The following is a 20,333-nucleotide window of genomic DNA, read 5'->3' on the forward strand; positions in this document are numbered from 1 at the left end:
AAATATAGTTTTTAAAAAATATAGCGTTAAGCTTGTTTAAGAGTTCCCTGTGGATGAACCGAACTTACTAAAAACTACACTACTGAACGATTAGGTACACTACCTATAAGTGTTGTAGCAAGATTTAGGTATATCCACTCTATAAATAAATAAATAACTTGTGTAAAATTGTATCGTATTTAATAGTATTTTGTTGTAAAAATATAACTATTTCGTATACACCTCTACGCACATCACCTTCCACTGTACACGGCCTTATCAAGTTTCCAACACCGTTAGGAATTGCAATGATAAGGTCAGAAAAGCAATATGCAAGCATTGCGACCGTAGAACAAGCAGAACAACAGCCGCTGCATGATCATCGCAAACCCGCGACATCCTAGACAGAAAATTAAAATTGGCGGAGGATTTTCTGATGAGACAAAGTTTAAGCTTCGTAATATATTAGCTTCTAATATGGACGTCTTCGCATGGAAAGAATCAGACATGACGGGCGTACCAAGGGAAATTGCTGAGCTCAAGCTTAACGCAAATCCTAGTCTGACGCCAGTGCGACAAAAGAAACGCGGCATGGCTCCTGAAAGAAGCGAATGGTTGAAGGCAGAAGTCGATAAGTTGGTCAAAGCAAACATCTTGCGAGAAGTACGGTACCAAACGTGGGTAGCAAACCCAGTGCTGGTAAAAAAGCCCGATGAGTCTTGGCGCATGTGTGTTGACTTCACAGATATCAATAAAGCTTGCCCCAAGGACAATTATCCTCTACCAGAAATAGACTGGAAAGTTGAATCGTTAGCTGGCTTCCGATAAAAATGTTTTTTGGATGCGTACAAAGGATACCATCAAATACAGATGGCAGCGGACGACGAGGATAAGACTGCTTTCCACACAAGCCAGGGCATATACTGCTATACCAAGATGCCATTTGGTTTAAAAAATGCTGGAGCAACATACCAACGGGTAATAGACGAAGCTTTCAAAGGTCAGATTGGGAGAAATTTGGAAGCATACGTTGACGACCTAGTTATAAAAAGCACAACAGAACAAGGTCTATTGGAAGACATATTAGAAACGTTCGCGTCGTTAAGAAAGAATAATATGAAGCTCAACCCGTCGAAGTGCAGTTTTGGAGAGGAAGAAGGAAAGTTTCTTGGTCATATAATAACTGAGCACGGGATACGTGCAAATCCAATGAAAATAGAGGCAATCGAGAATATGCCGTCACCAAGAAATAAAAAAGAAGTACAAAGTTTAACGGGTAAGTTGGCGGCATTAACGAGGTTCTTATCAAAATCCGCAGAGTGATCACTCCCCTTTTTTGGGACATTGAAGAATTGCTTAAAGAAAACGGATTTCAAGTGGACGGAGGAAGCAGAAGTGGCGTTTCAAGAAATGAAAAAGTTGCTGAAAGAGCTGCCAATAATGACTGCGCCGATTGCGGGAGAAACATTGATACTATACTTAGCAGCATCGAAGGAAGCAATAAGTTCAGTATTAATAGCAGACAGAGGACAGGTACAAATGCCTGTATATTTTGTTAGCAAAGCTTTGACAGGAAGCGAATTAAACTATCCTGCAATCGAAAAACTGGTTTATGCACTCATGCATACGGCTAGACGCTTACAAAGGTATTTCCAATCGCACCCAATAAGGGTCCTAACAGACCAGCCGATAAAGCAGGTACGACAAACAACAATTTGTCATCAAACAAATATAAAATTGCTTGATAAATCCTAGCAAATTTACATTCGCTGATACTTGTTGAGCAGGTGCTATATAAACCAGAAAATTCTGGTCGCATGGCCAAATGGGCTATTAAATTAGGAGAGCATGAAATAAGATTCTCACCACAAAGTGCGGTAAAAGGGCAACTCCTAGCAGATTATCTGGCTGAAACAGCAGGAGATATCGAAGTCTCGCATGAATCAAAAGAAATACCATCTCCGCCCAAACAGCTGTGGGAAATGCACACAGACGGGGCTTGTGGCCCAGAAGGCGCAGGGGCAGGAATAGTCCTAAAAAGTCCAGAAGGAGAGGAATATACCTTCGCACTGCGATTCAGCTTCCCTGTCACAAATAATGAAGCTGAATATGAAGCATTGTTATCTGGGATGCGGGTAGCAAAATATCTGGAGGTTAAAGAACTGTCAGTATATGTTGATTCGCAGTTAGTTGCAAACCAATTTAAAGGAATATTCGAAGCACATGATGAATCAATGCAAAAATACTTAAAGCTTGTGCAAGAGCTAGCAGTTGACTTCGATTTATTCCAGATAACTCAGGTTTCGAGGGCGCTGAATAAAAAGGCGGATGTGCTAAGTAAGTTAGCCGCATTAACATTCAGTCATTTTAAGAAAGAAATTTGGGTTGAGGAAGTTAAAGTAAAATCTATTGAAGAAGACAGTGTTTCGGCTGCAGTTGAAGAAGAGGAGCAGATTTGGATGACACCAATAATAGAATTTCTAACCAAAGGTACATTGCCAATAGATTCAAGTGAAGCAAGAAATATTAAGATGAAAGCACCAATGTATCTGTTAGATAAGGGAATTCTATATAGAAAGTCTTTTCTGGGACCTCATTTGCGGTGCCTTAATCCAACTCAAGCGGAGTCAATCACACGAGAAGTACACGAGGGAATGTGCGCTCTGCATTCGAGACACAAAACAGTTGCGTCCAAAATAATGCGGCTTGGATATTACTGGCCGTCAATGTACAGAGATGCCGCAGAGGTAATACTCAAGTGTCAATCGTGTCAACTTCATGCACCGGTAAGCAAGGCTCCGCGACATCCTATGATACCGGTCGCGTCTCCATGGTCGTTCTGCAAATGGGCAATCGATATAGTGGGGCCATTTCCCGCAGGACCAGGGGGTGTAAAATTTCTGGTAGTGGCCATTGATTATTTCACGAAATGGGTAGAGGCCAAACCACTAAAAACAATTTCGGGCAAGCAAATTCGAATTTTTGTGTGGGAAAACATCGTCTGTCAGTTTGGAATACCAAATGAAATAGTAAGCGACAATGGTACGCAGTTCGAAGGTAATCTATTTAGTGACTGGTGCCAAGAATTGAATATAAAAAAAACATTTACATCAGTCACACACCCTCATGCGAATGGTCAGTGTGAGGTTACGAATCGGGATATCGTTTTAGGAATCAAAGCAAGGCTGGGATTGTGTCGAATGGGTTGGATAGACGAACTGCCTAACGTTTTGTGGGCACACCGCACAACTCCAAAGGGCGCAACTAATGAAACACCTTTTTGTTTGGTGTACGGGTTCGAGGCTGTAATACCCGCTGAAATAAATGTGCCAACTATGCGCATAGCTTCCTTCGATGAAAGTAGCCACAGCGAAGAACTGCGTGAAAATCTAAACTTAGTTGAAGAACGCAGAGAAATGGCGGCCATAAAAGAAGCAATCAACAAACAAAGAATCGCAAGCTACTATAATAAGCGCGTACAACCATTATCTTTCCAATTGGATGACTTGTTGTGGCGAAAAAACGAAGCAAGCAGGGCAGAGGATACGGGTAAGCTTGGACCTAAATGGGAAGGACCTTACAAGGTTATTGGCGTAAGCGATACAGGGGCGTATCGTCTAGCAAGTTTGGATGGAAGAGCAATAAAGCGTACCTGGTATGCGCAGACACTGAAACGGTGCTACATATGAAAAATTGCAGAGGGACTGATCAACCCAAACAACTGTTTAAAGTTTTTATCATATGAATTTTTATTTTCCATTGTAAACATGACAGCTAAGTGCTGGTCAAAAGATATGTTTGAAATAAATTGAATTATGCGATTTAAGCCAATAACTTGTGCATTTTTTTTTACATTTGTTGATTGCATGCCCCTTAAGCTGCACAAGGACACACTCCGACTCTCAAGTGGCATAGTTTAGTTTGATTACTAATACTATTTTTAATGGTGACAGTAGTAAAACATTGGTTTGTTTCAAACGCTTGTACACCGCGCATGACGAAGACTTGCACAGTCTAGACTATAAAATACAAGTTTGGTTTACTTGTTTAAATAACTTGGACATTGGCATGGCCGGAAGACTCTTGAGTATAGACATTGGTTTGTCTATAGTACGGGTAATTTTCATTGGATTGTATATGCGTACATACTTATAATTTTTTTTATAAAAGTCTTGAGTATAAACTTATAAGAATTGGTTTGCTTACTCTTGCGTACAACATTGGATTCTTGGCGCAAGAATAAAAAGATCATGAAACGATTGAAGGATCGCTCCCGTCATGAAGTCATGGCATTTTTTCTACATAAGAGTTATTGAATACATAATATTGTAACAAATCATTATAACCGCCATAGTGATTTCGTAAAAACACAATAAATGCGCCTTAACCAAAAAAGTTGTTGAAATTATATTCAATCAAAAGCTAACATATTACAGTTGGAGAATATAAAGTCAACCGCTTAGCATAAAAGCGGGACATATACAAAAATTTGACCTAATATATGCCAATATAAGCTAATAAAAAAAGGGGGTGGCATTTGGCGGGAACGTTGGCCCTACACTAAGAAGAGTATGCCATCCTCGCCCATAGCGATCAGACGCATACTCCGCTGTAAACAGAAAAAGAAAAATATAATATAGGGATGCGAAACCTCCGAGACTGCAAGGCCCATTCCTCGCTGGCAATAAACAAGCCACCAAGGATGGTTGAGAGTATCCACCCAAGGTAGCTTAACAAACTCAGTCGAGTTTGTCAGAAATTATCTCCTGTGCGGAGATGGTGGGATCGATAACAAGAAATTGAAGATGGGGGATTGAGATTTATTGGAGTTGGGAACAAGCTTCATCAGATTTTTCTTTGGCTCTATCGACAAGCAACTCAACAATATTGGGGGGAATCACGGGTGGTATGCACATATCCCGGCAAATGACATTCCAGAATAGGGTCCACTCATAGGCGCGGGCAGCAACCATCGCTGCGCCAAAACGCTAATCGACCGCTTTGCAGTCGAGTGCGTGTTGAACTACTGTCAGAATGCCCTGACGAAGAATGTCATATTGTGCTTTTATAACACCGTGTTTGGCACCCCAGGATTCCTGCGCTGAAATCCAATCGCTAAAACTCTCGTTCAAAAACACAACATGGCCTTCTGCCTCTTTAAGTTTTGCAGAGAGAGCCGCAATCTCGAACTCCATGAATGCCTTTTCCACCATATGCTGATCTTCCTCCTGTTGCCTCTTGAACATCATCACATTGATTCGCTCTTCAGCTTGCTTGTGCGTAGTTACTGCAACCGCAAGCTGAGCAGTGAGTTTGGCATTTTCCTGCTGCAAAGAAGTCTCTGTGGATGACGGCTGGGGTGGATGAGCAAGCGCAGTAGATTTAAGCTGCAAACGATTGAGGTCCTTGGAAAAGTTGAACAATGTAGATTGTGTGTCCATATACAGTTCCTCGATAGGAGAAAGTGTAGAGAGCTTCTGAATCAATTGCTGGGGGGCGCATGATTGTAGAAAAGAAAACTGTTGGGAAAATGCTGGTAGAGAAACCTTTAGGAGTTCATCGATATTTGGAATCAGTAGAGACAAATCTTCTGGGTTTGGAAACACGCGCTTTGAAGGATGAACTGCACCGCTTGGACCTGCAAAACAATAAACATGGTGTATAAATATCTTAACATCAAAATTCAACTGAAAGGTCGTCGGATGAAATTCATACCTTCGTCGTGTAACCTTTTTTGGTTACCTAACCCTCTTGAACCGGGAGTCTGGTACAATGAAGGTAGTGAATCTGAACGACTAGCTGGTGAACTTGTCTGGTTACCAGAATCGATGGTCGGATTCGGTGTGTAAGATTCCAACTTCATCTGTAAAGACAATAATCAAAACAACAAATTAGTGAAAAATAAATTTGTAACTAGGGTTACATCATGCAGAGTGTAAGAGTATGAGATATACCTTTTTTGAGTTTTTGGCAGAGAAGATGAAAAAGGAAGACTGGTTTAAAAAAAGGAAAAGGATTGTGAGATACGAAAAAGCCAAAAGGCTATTTAAAGAGAAAATATGGGAGTCAAAAGGTAACGCGGGTATAATGATAGCCGTACACATGTATCAATCTAAAGTTAAGTACCTTGCAGAGGCGTCTTTGGACATAGGCAATATAGGCAATCGCCTAAGGTCCAAAATTTTAAATATGTATATATATATATATATATATATATATATATATGGAGAGGAACCAGTGAGAACTTTTTTAGTATGAGAACTCTAGGAACTCCAAATACACTGAAATTCGAACAAAAAGGGACACGGATGAGAAAAAACAAGTGTAGTCGAGCAAAAATACACGCGGGCGAACAAAAAAGCATAGGTGGGCGAGCAAAAATACAGGGAGCCGAGCAAAAAAATGGCGGCCGAAAAAAAAAAAAGGCTTTTGAATTTCAGTTTTTCGTTCGGTTCTACAAGAAATGGTTCGGTTCTACAAAATTGTAGAACCAAATTTGTTCGGATTACTCCATTTTGTTCGTCCACACCTTTTTTCGTTCGCCCGCCTAATTTTTTTTTTCGACCAGCTTTTTTTTGTTCGCCCGCCATTTTTTTTTGTTCGACCAGACCCCTTTTTGCTCTCCCGCCACTTTTTTTGCTCGAATTTCAGTGTATTTTCGAGTTCTCAGGGTTCTCACAGAAAAAATTTCTCATTTGATCCCTATATATATATATATATATATATATATATATATATATATATATATATATATATATATATATATATATATATATATATATATCTCAAAATATTCTATTTAGTTAAATAAAAAATTGTCAATTAAAGTTGTAATATTGTTATTTTAAATAGTTAAATGCATTGTAAGTATATACAAATTGATAAATGTAAGTATTATCTTTTTATATGTATTAAAAAATTAAACGTGTGTGAAGGCCCATTTTTGTTTTCGCCTAGGGCATTCGAATTGTTGAGACGGCCCTGGTACCTTGTTAAGAGGTCCGGTGCACGTTAACATTAACAGGCGGTTGCATAATTACAATCATTACCTTTTCGGTAAACAGTGACAGTTGTCACCTCGGGTGCAGGAATTGCAGCCGAAAAGACAGTTTGGTGACTGCATGCATACATTGCATTTAATGCTAATACAGTATCCGGTTACGCATATATATTTAAATAACCTCACAATCTATCCGGTTACATTTGAAATCCAACTAGGATTTATATTTGCACTATTAAGCATGCTAATCTGATTTAAAGGTGTCGTTAAGGTTCATTGTGTATACATTTTTTCTTACTAGTTCGACGTCATACACTATATTTCATTGTATATAACATCGAACTGGGGAGACTTTATGATACGCATATCCGCAAGATTGTGCGAATGCGCATCCAAAACCCTAAAACCGCACACAAAGGCATATGTCACGGGTATAGTCACACATTATGCGCCTATACCATCTGATGCGAGTTTCATATACTTGCATAAGGATCCAGTACATTCTAGAAGAATGTACGATATAATCGATTCAGATTCTTTTCCTTAAATAACGAAAGTTAGTTGGGACAAGATCACATTTAATTAGGGAAGAGATTCTACCGAAACCCTAATTCGTGAGCCTATAAATACATAGCTCATAAACCCTAATAGAGATTCATTCGTTTACTCATACGTAAACCACAGCATACAAATCTCCATCGTACGAAAAAAGCTTCTTACGATCTTAAAGACTTTCAGGTATGTCTGGAACTATAAAACCTTCATGTCTTTGGGCCACTCAACCTCGTATACTAGGTTGTTGGTGGACTCTCAAATCGGCCACCCTGTCGGAATCGAAACGATACCGATATGGGTTATCCACGACCAAGTGTCGGAGGTTTGAATATTATTAGTCCTTAAACCCCTTTATGCACTCAAGTGTAGGTTCACCTTGACCCCGTGAAAATATGCTTGATCACTCATTAAAGTCACCGCATAGTAATCAAGGCATATTTTTGAAACTGGTAAGTTTTTCAAGATTTAGCCAAAGCTAGGATTTTTTGCAAATTTGTGAGGCCCGTATATGAAAACAATTGCCATCTCCTCATCTTTTCCCATTCCAATGACCTTTTATTGATAAGTAATGATCTCATTCGATGGATTCATTCACACGGAAAATATTCAATTCCCAAATTAAGAGCATGCCTCCCGTAAAACAAACTGCTTCTTTTTGTACGAATTTAAAGTATGGGTTACCCCACAAATTTTTGTTCCAAATGTCTTCCATATGGCCACATTTTGTATCTAGTAGTGCAACAGTTATGGGGTTAATTGAAAGACAAATATCTTGAAACCATTCTTTTTAAGCAATCCTTGTGTAGAATATAGATATGTTCGAGACATACCTAAAACTATATACGGGGAAAGCGGAAAGATCGAGGTTTAAATTACCGGTCAGAAAAGCGATCACAAAAAGGAAGCCTTTCAATTTTCACGGCCTAAGTTTCTTCAACAGTTTTCAATGTTCCACTTGAACAAATATACTCACAAACTCTCAACTCACTAGTATATGATATTCTCTATGATTTTGTGTGTCTTAAACAATGAGATTGAGAAACTATTTATAGGGTCATCAAGTAAAAGCCCTAAGCTTATGAAAGGTTTCTATTAAGTTCATTAACCATACTGTTCATGAGTGACACTCAAACTTTTGTGGGTGTATAACAATTAATTTCCAACATCTCCCAGTCACACACAAACAATTTTGATATACTCATATATCTTGAGAAAATTATCGTGTGATATGCAAACCATTCATACTGGGAACTAGGTTGTGCGACATGCATACTTTGAGAGCTCATTTGCTATACATTTTTTAGGAATATATAGCGTCTCAATAAACTTGGAAAGAGTAGATTTAGTATGCAATATCCTAGATCATTAATCACATTAGTAACTCCCATGATCTCAGTTTTACTTGTAAAACCCTTATGTATTCACAATTATCTTTTATTACTAAGACTTGTTGCAAAGACGAAAGATAACTGGTTGACCAGTAAATACAAGTTAATGTGAACTTCAAATGATCTTCTCTTTTCTTAGAATCCTTTGGCCTTAAACCAACTTGCTTTTCTAAGAACTTCCTTCCAGGTCGAATCACTCATAACCGTTGAGCAACGCCTTAAGATAGCAAACATCAAACTAAGCCTCAAGAGATAAGAAAATGTCATAAGGATATTAGTTAAGGTTACTAATACCTCAAGGGACTCACATAATATAGAAGTGAAGATCGTTTCTTCTATCTCCCTTATTGGTCATCTCGATCACATGCGGTATGAATCACATGCTACAATATTTCTCCTTTCTCAATGGAGGTATGTCTTCAAATCAACATTGTACAGATGATAGTTCAAACATACTCAATGTTAAAAACTCAAGTTCACTTATTTACTCATAAAACTCATAAGAACTCACATCTGGATACTCATTACAGATATGGTGAATTTTAAAAATTCACATAAAAATTTGTAAACTTACAAATGTGGCGTCTAATTATCTGAATCTTGAGCTCTCAATTGTCACTAAAACAATATTGCTTAATATACACAAATTTTCCATTTGTCACATAAAATGGAATTGATTACCCATGTGAGTGGGCTAATCTTATATCTGTCCGACATACTTTTCTCGATTCGCAACACAAAGAACGAACAATAAAACAAGGATTTGAAAGAAAACTCGTTGCATTGGATATAAACTTAAACTTGTAAGTACATTTATTTAAAATAGTACATTCATCAAATCTACGCAATCCTTGAGACCTAACATGCTTAACAAATGCATCTCTAGGTATGGGTTTTTTCAAAGGATCTGCTACCATATCATGTGTGGATATGTACTCCATACTTACTTCCTTTCTTGCAACCTTGTCCTTCATAAAATTGTAATCTATGTCTATGTGCTTTATCATACAATGGAAATTGAGGTCTTTTGAATATGCAATGGAAACCTCATTATCAGAGTATATCAATGTTCGATCAACGGTATTGCCAACAACCCCCAAACTACTTAAAAAATGATTAAGCCACACAACTTCTTGTGCAACAGCTGAAAATGCCACAAATTTAGCTTCCATTGTAGACAATGCTATAGATGATTGCTTCTTGCTACTCTAAGATATAGCACCTTTGTTTATTAGAAAAAAAAGAAGCCAGGGTTGGATCTTCTTTCATCCATGTCTCTTCCCCGATCAGCATCAGTATAGCCTCTCATTTGCAGATCATTTTCTTCATAGCACAAAGAGTAATGATTAATACCCTTAAGATACCTAAGTATCCTTTTCACGACTTTTCAATGGGTTAAACCTGGATTGGAATCAGCTTACCATGCCAACAGCAAAGCAGATATCCTTTTCACGGCTTTCCAATGGGTTGGATTGGATTGATATCGGCTTACCATGCCAACAACAAAGCAGATATCCGGTCTGGTACACATCATAGCATACATGACACATCATAGTATGCTCGTGGAAGGGAGTGATTCATTTTGGTAAACTTGGAAAGTTAGCGCCGTGGCACATTGGACCCTTCCGGATTCATCAAGTGTTAAAAAGATCAAACCATTATTGAATCTTCCACCAAAGTTATCCACTATTCATGATATGTTTAACATTTTGTATCTTCACAAATGTAAGGCATACGAAGAAAGTCAAATTCTTCCTCTACAAGATCTGAAAGTGGTATGGATAAGAAGCTAGTAGAAGAACCTGTCAGACTACTTGATAGGAAGATCAAAAATTTGCGTAAGAAGCAAATTCTTATGGTGCTAGTGAAAATGGAAGCACAATTTGGGTACAAACTTAACATCAGAAACAGAAGAATTGATAAGATCTATATACCCTCATTTATTCGACTGTGACCAGATTCTGAGGACAGAATCTAATTAAGGGGTAGATTTGTAACACTAACGATTAAGCCCTAGTGGTAAGTAACCATGTCTCCCTTAGTTTTTATTGATTATAGATATTAGTGAAATATTATGTTATGTGTTTATAATTTATTAAGTGCTTATGTGATGACCCGTCCAAATCCACTTGGACGAATACATCATTCATTGATTTCATAGTGAGGTTTTGACCTCTATATGATACGTTTTGTAAACATTGCATTCTTTTGAAAAGGCACACCATAAATGAATATATAAATCCAAGGTTTTCGACGTCTGATGATTTCTACATATAGACAATCACCGTATATAACAGTTTTTAACAATACATCTGTTGACAATACAGTCAAATAATATACATGGTGATGATTTTGTGAATGCAAAGTTTTCTCGAATAAAGCATGTATGAATCCATGCACATAGCTTGTATAACATATAAGCAAACAGCGGGAGACTTCTAGAAACCTGAGAATAAACATGCTTAAAAGTGTCAACACAAAGGTTGGTAAGTTCATAGTTTTAATGTTGCGCATAATCTATATATAAAGGTGGATCACAAGATTTCAGTTGTTTCATTCAGAAATGTTTATCAAAAGATTCTACGTAACAGAGCACCCTGGTAACTAAACTTAACATTATAATGATAATTACCTTATTCGTTTTAATACACGCAAACCAACGTGTCATAAACTCAAATAACATACGCCCGTTAAAAGGATAGCGCTCTAGCTCGGACGGGGATGTCAAGCCCTATGGATCCATATACAATTATTCGCGCCCACCAGTCCACATCCTATGTAATGGCAGCTACTAGTTATCAAAGTTAAGGGATTTTCGGTTTAACTCAGTGTAGAATTTAGTATGTACTTGTATCCATTGCGTTTAAAATAAATTGCATGTATTCTCAGCCCAAAATATTTAAAGTATTTAAAAAGGGAGATTATAAACTCACCTTAGCAGCATATAAGGTCATTCACCGAAATGTGACCGAAACTCGGAATGCAAAATAACCGTACATCTCAACCTAGAGAACATATGTTGGTCAATACATGTCTAATAAACTAGGTCAGGTCATAGTGTATCACAATCCTAATGCTCGAGACTGACATGCAAACGTTAACAAAAGTCATCTCAAAAGTCAACCTGACCCAATATGATCTTTAAATCTATACATGTTTATTAACATAATATAAGTCTTGATAATTGAACGAATTTATAGTTTATCATACTCAAAATATTATTTATTTCAGGAGCTATATTATATTTGAATTATCATGACAATCGAACATATTTTATTATTTCACATAGTTTTTCCAATACTTGTAAAATTAGATTATAGTGTTCATAATGCTTTTAAAACATGATAATACAGTCAACTTTGACAATTGATCAACAAAACAAAACGTTTCTTATATAGAAATTCATTTACTCGATTAGTAATATCTAAAAATTCAATTTATCAATCTCATAGACAAGTTGTTTAAATATTAATTTACAGTTTCAAACACAATTTCAATTAACGTTAACCATAATTCAGTTAACCATATCTTTTAATCTGTTCATCGAAATCACGCGATTTCTAAATGAAAAGTTAATAATTTTTCGCCAGCTTTCCAAAAACATGCATATCATATACTTTATATGTAATGACCCGCACTTTTTCGATCGTTCTATACTTATAAGATTAATATTTACATAAATTAAACCTTACCAACATGATAAGCAATCCAAATTGTTGAGACTTATGTTTTCGAAAAGAGATTTACACAACGTTTGACCGTCTAGTTTGACCGATGATATCACGAACTATACAATATATGATAATTATACGTTTGTGTATATATATGTATATATACATATTTAACATGATCTAAGAATGTTTTAATATCTCATTTTGTATTAATAACAATAAGTTATAAGTATATTTTGAAACTACTAACTTAAGTTTTCAAAACGATAACCATACGTAACGTTATTTGACATTAATACTTATGACTTATAATGTTTATACATATATCGTATAAGTAATGTATTTAATCACTTTTAATAACTTAAATACATAAAACAATATAAGTGTATTTACAAAAGATAGCTATATTTGAATCCTCGTTCCGTTTTCTCAAAGATTTCTATACGTATACCTAGGGTATATGTACCCGTATCATACGCAGCTTCTAGATGTATTTACTATTGGTATATACCAATAAAAATCTGCTCCTTAGCAGCCTTAAATGATTAAGAAACATGTGGAACCAACCATTTGTCAAGTAGCATGAATTATTTAGCAAGAAAACAAAGTTAGGTATCTTTTTTTTCCTTTATAACCTAAAAACGTTTTTATGCATGCACACCATTTCTTCACCCCATTTTCTCATACTTACACTTCCATTTCTCTCTTAAAATACTCTTAACATCATACTTGATCATCTCCAAGCATTTTCCCCATGAATTAGCTTCAAAAACCTTACTTAAACACCATAAGAAAACCATACAAAAACACTTCAAGAAATCCTTCCAAGAACACAAACTTACTTCCAATCTTTCATCCAATTCCATCACCCTTTTGGTTCTAGGTTCTTACTCCTCTTTTACAGAAACCTTGTCCAAGGAACTTGAGGTAGTATCTATGTTCATAACCTTATTTGATTCATATATATAGCTATCATATTTTGTGGTATACAATTTTAACAACAAGAACATAGTTTGAATGTTTTCAAACTTGTTTGCAAACTAAATAGATCCTTCTAACTTAACTTTTAAAATACTTCAAGACCTGTAATATAACTTAAATATATGCTAATTTAACAAGGTATAACTTGGTTTTTCAAAGAACACCTTAAAAACTATTTTTACGACGTCGGAGTGTAACCGGGGACTGTTTTGGGTTGGATAATTAAAAACCATCTTAAACTTTGAATTGAAGGTTTATGTTCTGGAAAAATGATTTTTACTATGAATATGGTAACACATAAAAATTTCATGATTTAATTCAAAGTATAAGTATTTTTAGAAAAATAATCATTTAAGGTTGCCTACATAAAGGAAAAGGTTTAACTTCATAAGTTTCACTAAAGTTTCACCTATGCCGTGTGATTTTGAATACAAACTAAGATATTTACAGTTCATAGTCTTAAAGAGGAACTCGATCCAAGGAGATGGCAAGTTGAATCAACGAAAACGGAGTTGTAACGAAGAAACTATGACCGAAACAAAATTGGCTATCCAAGACTAGTTTAACTTCGGGATTAATTGGAGAAAATTAAAATAAATCACATCTTTTTAAGATAACATGATATTTTATATATATGTACTCATAATTCAATTTTATATGGTTCAGGATCACCCGTAAACAACACGAGAAGATTAATCATAAGATCCCATGTTTGTACGCAACACGTCATTTGACAACACCGGTACTTTATGTACGCAACACGTCATTTGACAACACCGGTACCGTGGGTCAAGATTAATCTCGACCAATACATATACGTTGGGGGTTTTATTTATTTCGTTGGGGGTTTATTAAACATCTAAATATGAACCATTAAAATTGAATTACTAACAACGAACTGCTAACTACGGACTAAGGAATTATAAAAAGTATTAAAAGTATAACAAGAATATATATGTGATGTTGTTTAAAAAGAAAAGGTATTGATATATTATATATGGATAGGTTCGTGATATCAACCGGGGGACCAAGTCAAAATATATATATCTTCAAGACGAAAGTGAGTATATAGTCCCACTTTTAAACTCTAAATATTTCGGGATGAGAATACATGTATTTTATGTTTTACGTTATGGACACAAGTAACTGAAAAATATATTCTACGTTGAGTTGTACCACTGGCATACTTCCCTGTAGCTTGGTAACTAATATTTACAGCGGTATTGTAAACGTGAATCCTGTTGATAGATCTATCGGGCTTGACAACCCCAACCGGACTGGATGACCAGTATTCAACGGTTGCACAGTACTTCGTTTCGTGACTACACTTGGTACAGTGTAGTAAGATTTCATATTAAAGGGAATATGCGACGTGATTAATTGTTAAGTATGGTTACCAAGTGCTCAACCACTTAGAATATTTTTATTAAACTGTTTATATACGAAATCTTGTGGTCTATATATATATTGCTGCCGGCACTAAACCTATATCTCACCAACTTTATGTTGACGTTTTAAACATGTTTATTCTCAGGTGATAATTAGAAGTTTCCGCTGCATTATGTTGAATTTGAGCAGGATCTTGCGTACGCATATTTGTGTCAAAAATAAGACTGCATATCCAAGAACTTGTGTTGTAAAATATGCTAGAAATCGTGTTGTTATCATCATTTGTAAAGTTTGTAAGTCGAAGATTATCGCTAAACGATAATCATCTTTATTTCGTCCAAAGCTTGTATCAAAAATAAGAATCATGGTTTGTAATGTATAATATATGCAGTTTTTCTTTTAAAAATGTCGCATATAGAGGTCAATACCTCGCAATGAAATCATACGTTATCTAACACGTTCTTACGGTTAAGGACGGGTTATGACATGTGGTATCAGAGCGGTGGTCTTAGCGAACCAGGTTTGCATTAGTGTGTCTAACCGATAAGTCGTTAGGATACATTAGTAAGTCTGGACTTTGACCGGGTCTGATTTAAAAACCATTGCTTATCATTGTTGGTTAAAATTTATATGTAAATATTATGTAGTACTAATGGGTTAGTTGTTGTATGATAGATGTCGGGCTCAAAACTTGTTATCACATTCAGCGACTCCGAACCAGAATCTTCAGATGGTGTTCCAGTCATTAACCTATCCGATGACGAAAATGATATCTTTGGGGAAGACTCACAAATTCCGGATGAACCAACTATAGAGAACCCGGAAAGTGAACCCGAGGAGGAAAGTGAACCCGAGGAGGAAAGTGAACCCGAGGAAGAAATACAGGAAATTACAAAAGACGAGTTCGAACTAGGAAAGAAACGAAAGGCTAATGAATTAGAAAATTCAAATCCCGAGTTTAGTGAGAATGATGTGGGACCAACTCCACTAGACACTACCACCCCTATTCCCGCTATTCCTATTCATTCTATCCCGGCATCCAGTTCTTCAGTCCCACAGCCAAAATATAGGCAGACAGCCAGGATAAGCGTTAAGCGATTCTTTGAACCTAAACGTCCTAGAAAATAGACCAAACGATGCGCTGCCGTATTAAACCATGGGATCATATAATGTTTTGTATAATATTATTAGTGTGGTTTGCTCAATGTTTGATGTAAGATAAGCATATGTAAAATAGTGAAGTGTGAAATGCAATAATTTTCCATGGTTAAGTATTATTTAGATGGTAGTAATTGATTCTGTACTAAGCTATTAAGTATGGACATTAACGGGTAGGTACTACCCTAGATATAATTATAAAACGCTAATAAGAAGAAAAGGCTTTTATAATAATACCTGGTTCATATTATTAATAAGCTATAATGTACTGTAAATATACACTACATCTATAATATTCCATGTGAATAATTATTTTCTTTTCATTCTTATAGAAGAATATGGCGCGATTGAACCGAATGACGGAACAAGAATTCCAGGAACTCATCAATCAGCGAGTGAACGACAGAATGTTATGGGTCGAGGCTGCAAGAGGTGCTGCAGTTAACCCAAATCCTCGTGTGGGGTGCACTTACAAAACTTTTCAAGCTTGCAAGCCCTCATCATTCAGTGGAACAGAAGGACCGATCGGTTTAACCCGGTGGATAGAAAAGATGGAGACTGTGTTTAAAATAAGTGGTTGTGTTGAAAAGGACATGACCAAGTATGCATCGTGCACTTTACAAGATAGTGCACTCACGTGGTGGAAAAATTATGTGAAGGCTGTAGGAGGAGATGTAGCTTATGATACTCCTTGGGAAGAATTCAAAACAATGTTAATCAACGAGTATTGTCCAAGGAACGAGGTTAGGAAGTTGGAAGATGAATTACGAAGCCTGAAGGTTGTTGGTACTGAAATCACCAACTACAATCAGCGATTCATGGAATTAGTTTTGCTATGTCCTGAATTGGTCCCAACCGAAGAATGGAAGATTGAAATGTACAAAGATGGTTTGCCCAAAAAGGTCAAGGCAAATGTTACAGCATCGAAACCTAAGACAATTCATGAAGCTATAACCATGGCAAACGAGCTAATGGATCAGGTCATCATGGATAAGAAAGCATCCAATACTGATGTGAAGGTATCAGGTAACAAAAGAAAGTGGAATGGAAATTATGATCGAGGTAACCAACAACAATCTTTCAAGAAACAAGAAACTACGCAAGGTGCAGGTAGTGGTTCAAGCTTTGGTTACAAAGGACAAAATCCTTTATGCAACCGATGCCACAAACATCACTCTGGCTACTGTAATGTGGTATGCAACAAATGTAATCGAAAGGGTCATCTTGCTGAAGATTGTAGGGCCCTCGTTACAAATACAAATGGTACCAAGACTCCTGCCACCAATGCAAATAGAACTGCTTTGGCTACCATTACTTGTTATGGGTGTGGAAAACAAGGTCACTATAAGAGCCAGTGTCCGAATCCAGAGAAGAATAATGGATCTGCACGTGGAAGAGCATTTGTTATTAATGCTAAAGAGGCATGTGAAGACCCGGAGCTTGTTACGGGTACGTTTACCATTAATAACTTATCCGCATCTATTATATTTGATACTGGTGCCGATAGAAGTTACGTGAGTAGAGGTTTTTACGCTAAATTGAATTGTTCATCATTACCTCTAGATGCTAAGTACATGATTGAGTTAGCTAATGGTAAACTAATTAAAGCCGATAAAATTTTCCGTGATTGTAAAATAAATTTAGCAGGAGAAACGTTTAAAATTGACTTAATACCCGTAGAATTAGGAAGTTTTGATGTAATAGTCGGCATGGACTGGATGTCCAAAGTAGGAGCTGAAGTTGTGTGTGCCAAGAAGGCAATTCGCATTCCTTGTAAGGATAAAATGCCGGTGATGATTTATGGAGAGAAGGGTAACTCAAAGCTAAAACTCATTAGCTGTTTGAAAGCCAAGAAGTGTTTAGAAAAGGGATGTTATGCTATTCTAGCACATGTTAATAAAGTCGAAAAGAAAGAAAAAGAAAAGTGCATCAACGACGTGCCTGTGGCAAGAGATTTTCCTGAAGTTTTTCCGGAAGAGTTGCCGGGACTACCTCCATTTAGATCTGTAGAATTTCAAATAGATTTAGTACCAGGAGCTGCACCAGTTGCCCGTGCTCCATATAGACTTGCACCGTCCGAGTTAAAAGAACTTCAGAGTCAGTTAAAAGAATTACTGGATCGTGGATTCATACGACCAAGTACTTCACCGTGGGGAGCTCCAATTTTATTCGTCAAGAAGAAAGATGGATCTTTCCGAATGTGTATAGATTATCGTGAATTAAATAAGTTAACTATCAAAAATCGGTATCCACTACCGAGAATTGACGACTTATTTGATCAACTCCAAGGATCATGTGTTTATTCGAAAATTGACCTAAGATCAGGCTATCATCAATTACGCGTCAAAGAAGAAGATATACCGAAAACTGCTTTTCGGACACATTATGGTCATTACGAATTTTTGGTCATGCCGTTTGGATTGACGAATGCGCCAGCTGTATTCATGGACCTCATGAATCGAGTTTGTAGTCCATATTTAGATAAGTTTGTTATTGTTTTCATTGATGACATTCTTATCTATTCCAAGAGTGAGCAAGAGCATGAGCAGCATTTAAGTTTAATATTAGAGTTGTTGAGAAAAGAACAGCTATACGCTAAATTTTCTAAGTGTGCTTTCTGGTTGAAAGAAGTGCAATTTCTTGGCCACGTTGTTAGTAGCAAAGGAATTCAGGTTGATCCAGCAAAAATTGAAGCCATTGAAAAATGGGAGACTCCTAAGACACCAATGCAGATACGCCAATTTTTGGGTTTAGCCGGTTATTATAGAAGGTTTATTCAAGATTTTTCCCGAATAGCTAAGCCGTTGACAATGTTAACGCAAAAAGGGAAGAAATATGAATGGACCTCGGAGCAGGAGAACGCATTTCAAATACTGAAGAAGAAGTTAACTACCGCGCCTATATTATCGTTACCAGAAGGGAACGATGATTTTGAAATATATTGTGACGCTTCGCGACAAGGTTTTGGTTGCGTTCTTATGCAACGGAAGAAAGTTATTGCATACGCATCCCGACAATTGAAGATTCACGAGCGGAATTATACGACGCATGATCTAGAATTGGGAGCAGTTGTGTTTGCATTGAAGATATGGAGACACTACTTGTATGGGGTTAAATGCACTGTGTTTACTGATCATAAAAGCCTTCAACATATTTTCGATCAAAAACAGCTGAACATGAGGCAACGTAGGTGGGTCGAGTTAATAAACGACTATGATTGTGAAATTCGTTATCATCCCGGGAAGGCGAACGTGGTGGCCGATGCTTTAAGCAGAAAGGAACGAGAACCAATTCGAGTACGAGCGATGAACATAAAAATTCGCATGAATCTCAACTCACAAATCAAAGAAGATCAACGAGAAGCACTTACTAAAGAAAATATAGGAAATGAAATAATGAAGAAGTATGAGAAGCAACTCGTTATGCGGGAAGATGGAATTCGATATTTTGCAAATCGTATTTGGGTACCAAAGTTGGGTGGATTAAGGAAGTTGATATTGAACGAGGCACATAAGACAAGATACTCGATACATCCCGGAGTCGGAAAGATGTATCAAGATCTTAAGACACATTATTGGTGGCCTAATTTAAAGACAGACGTTGCAACATATGTTGGGGAATGTTTAACTTGTTCCAAAGTCAAAGCTGAACACCAAAAGCCGTCAGGGTTACTTCAACAACCAGAAATCCCAGAATGGAAATGGGATGGTATTACCATGGATTTCATCACGAAGTTACCAAAGACTGCCTGGGGATACGACACCATTTGGGTGATTGTTGATCGTCTCACCAAGTCTGCACATTTCTTGCCTATAAAGGAAACGGATAGAATGGAGAAACTATTACGATTGTATATAAAGGAAATTGTTTCAAGGCATGGAATACCTATTTCCATTATATCTGATCGTGATAGTAGATTTACATCAAAGTTCTGGCAATCACTACAGGAGGCCCTAGGAACTCGTTTGGATATGAGTACCGCATATCATCCGCAAACTGACAGGCAGAGTGAAAGAACAATTCAGACTCTTGAAGACATGCTTAGGGCATGTGTGATCGATTTTGGAAACGGATGGGATAAGTATTTACCGTTAGCAGAATTCTCGTATAATAATAGTTATCATGCGAGCATTAAAGCTGCACCATTTGAAGCACTGTATGGAAGGAAGTGTAGATCTCCTATTTGTTGGAATGAAGTAGGAGATCGACAAT

At 36.9% G+C, this 20,333-nt stretch overlaps 1 protein-coding gene across 1 annotated transcript; it reads left to right on the forward strand.

The window, feature by feature from the left end:
• Nucleotides 1–1,961: 1,961 nt before the first annotated feature.
• On the forward strand, nucleotides 1,962–3,757 carry LOC139842334 (uncharacterized). Its single transcript, XM_071832485.1, has 4 exons — nucleotides 1,962–2,882; nucleotides 3,030–3,360; nucleotides 3,508–3,634; nucleotides 3,754–3,757. The coding sequence occupies exons 1-4, from the start codon at nucleotides 1,962–1,964 to the stop codon at nucleotides 3,755–3,757; spliced, it is 1,383 nt and encodes a 460-aa protein (XP_071688586.1).
• The last annotated feature ends 16,576 nt before the right edge of the window (nucleotides 3,758–20,333 follow it).

Source organism: Rutidosis leptorrhynchoides, chromosome 4 (assembly GCF_046630445.1).
Source record: "Rutidosis leptorrhynchoides isolate AG116_Rl617_1_P2 chromosome 4, CSIRO_AGI_Rlap_v1, whole genome shotgun sequence".
NCBI classification, from domain to species: Eukaryota; Viridiplantae; Streptophyta; class Magnoliopsida; order Asterales; family Asteraceae; genus Rutidosis; species Rutidosis leptorrhynchoides.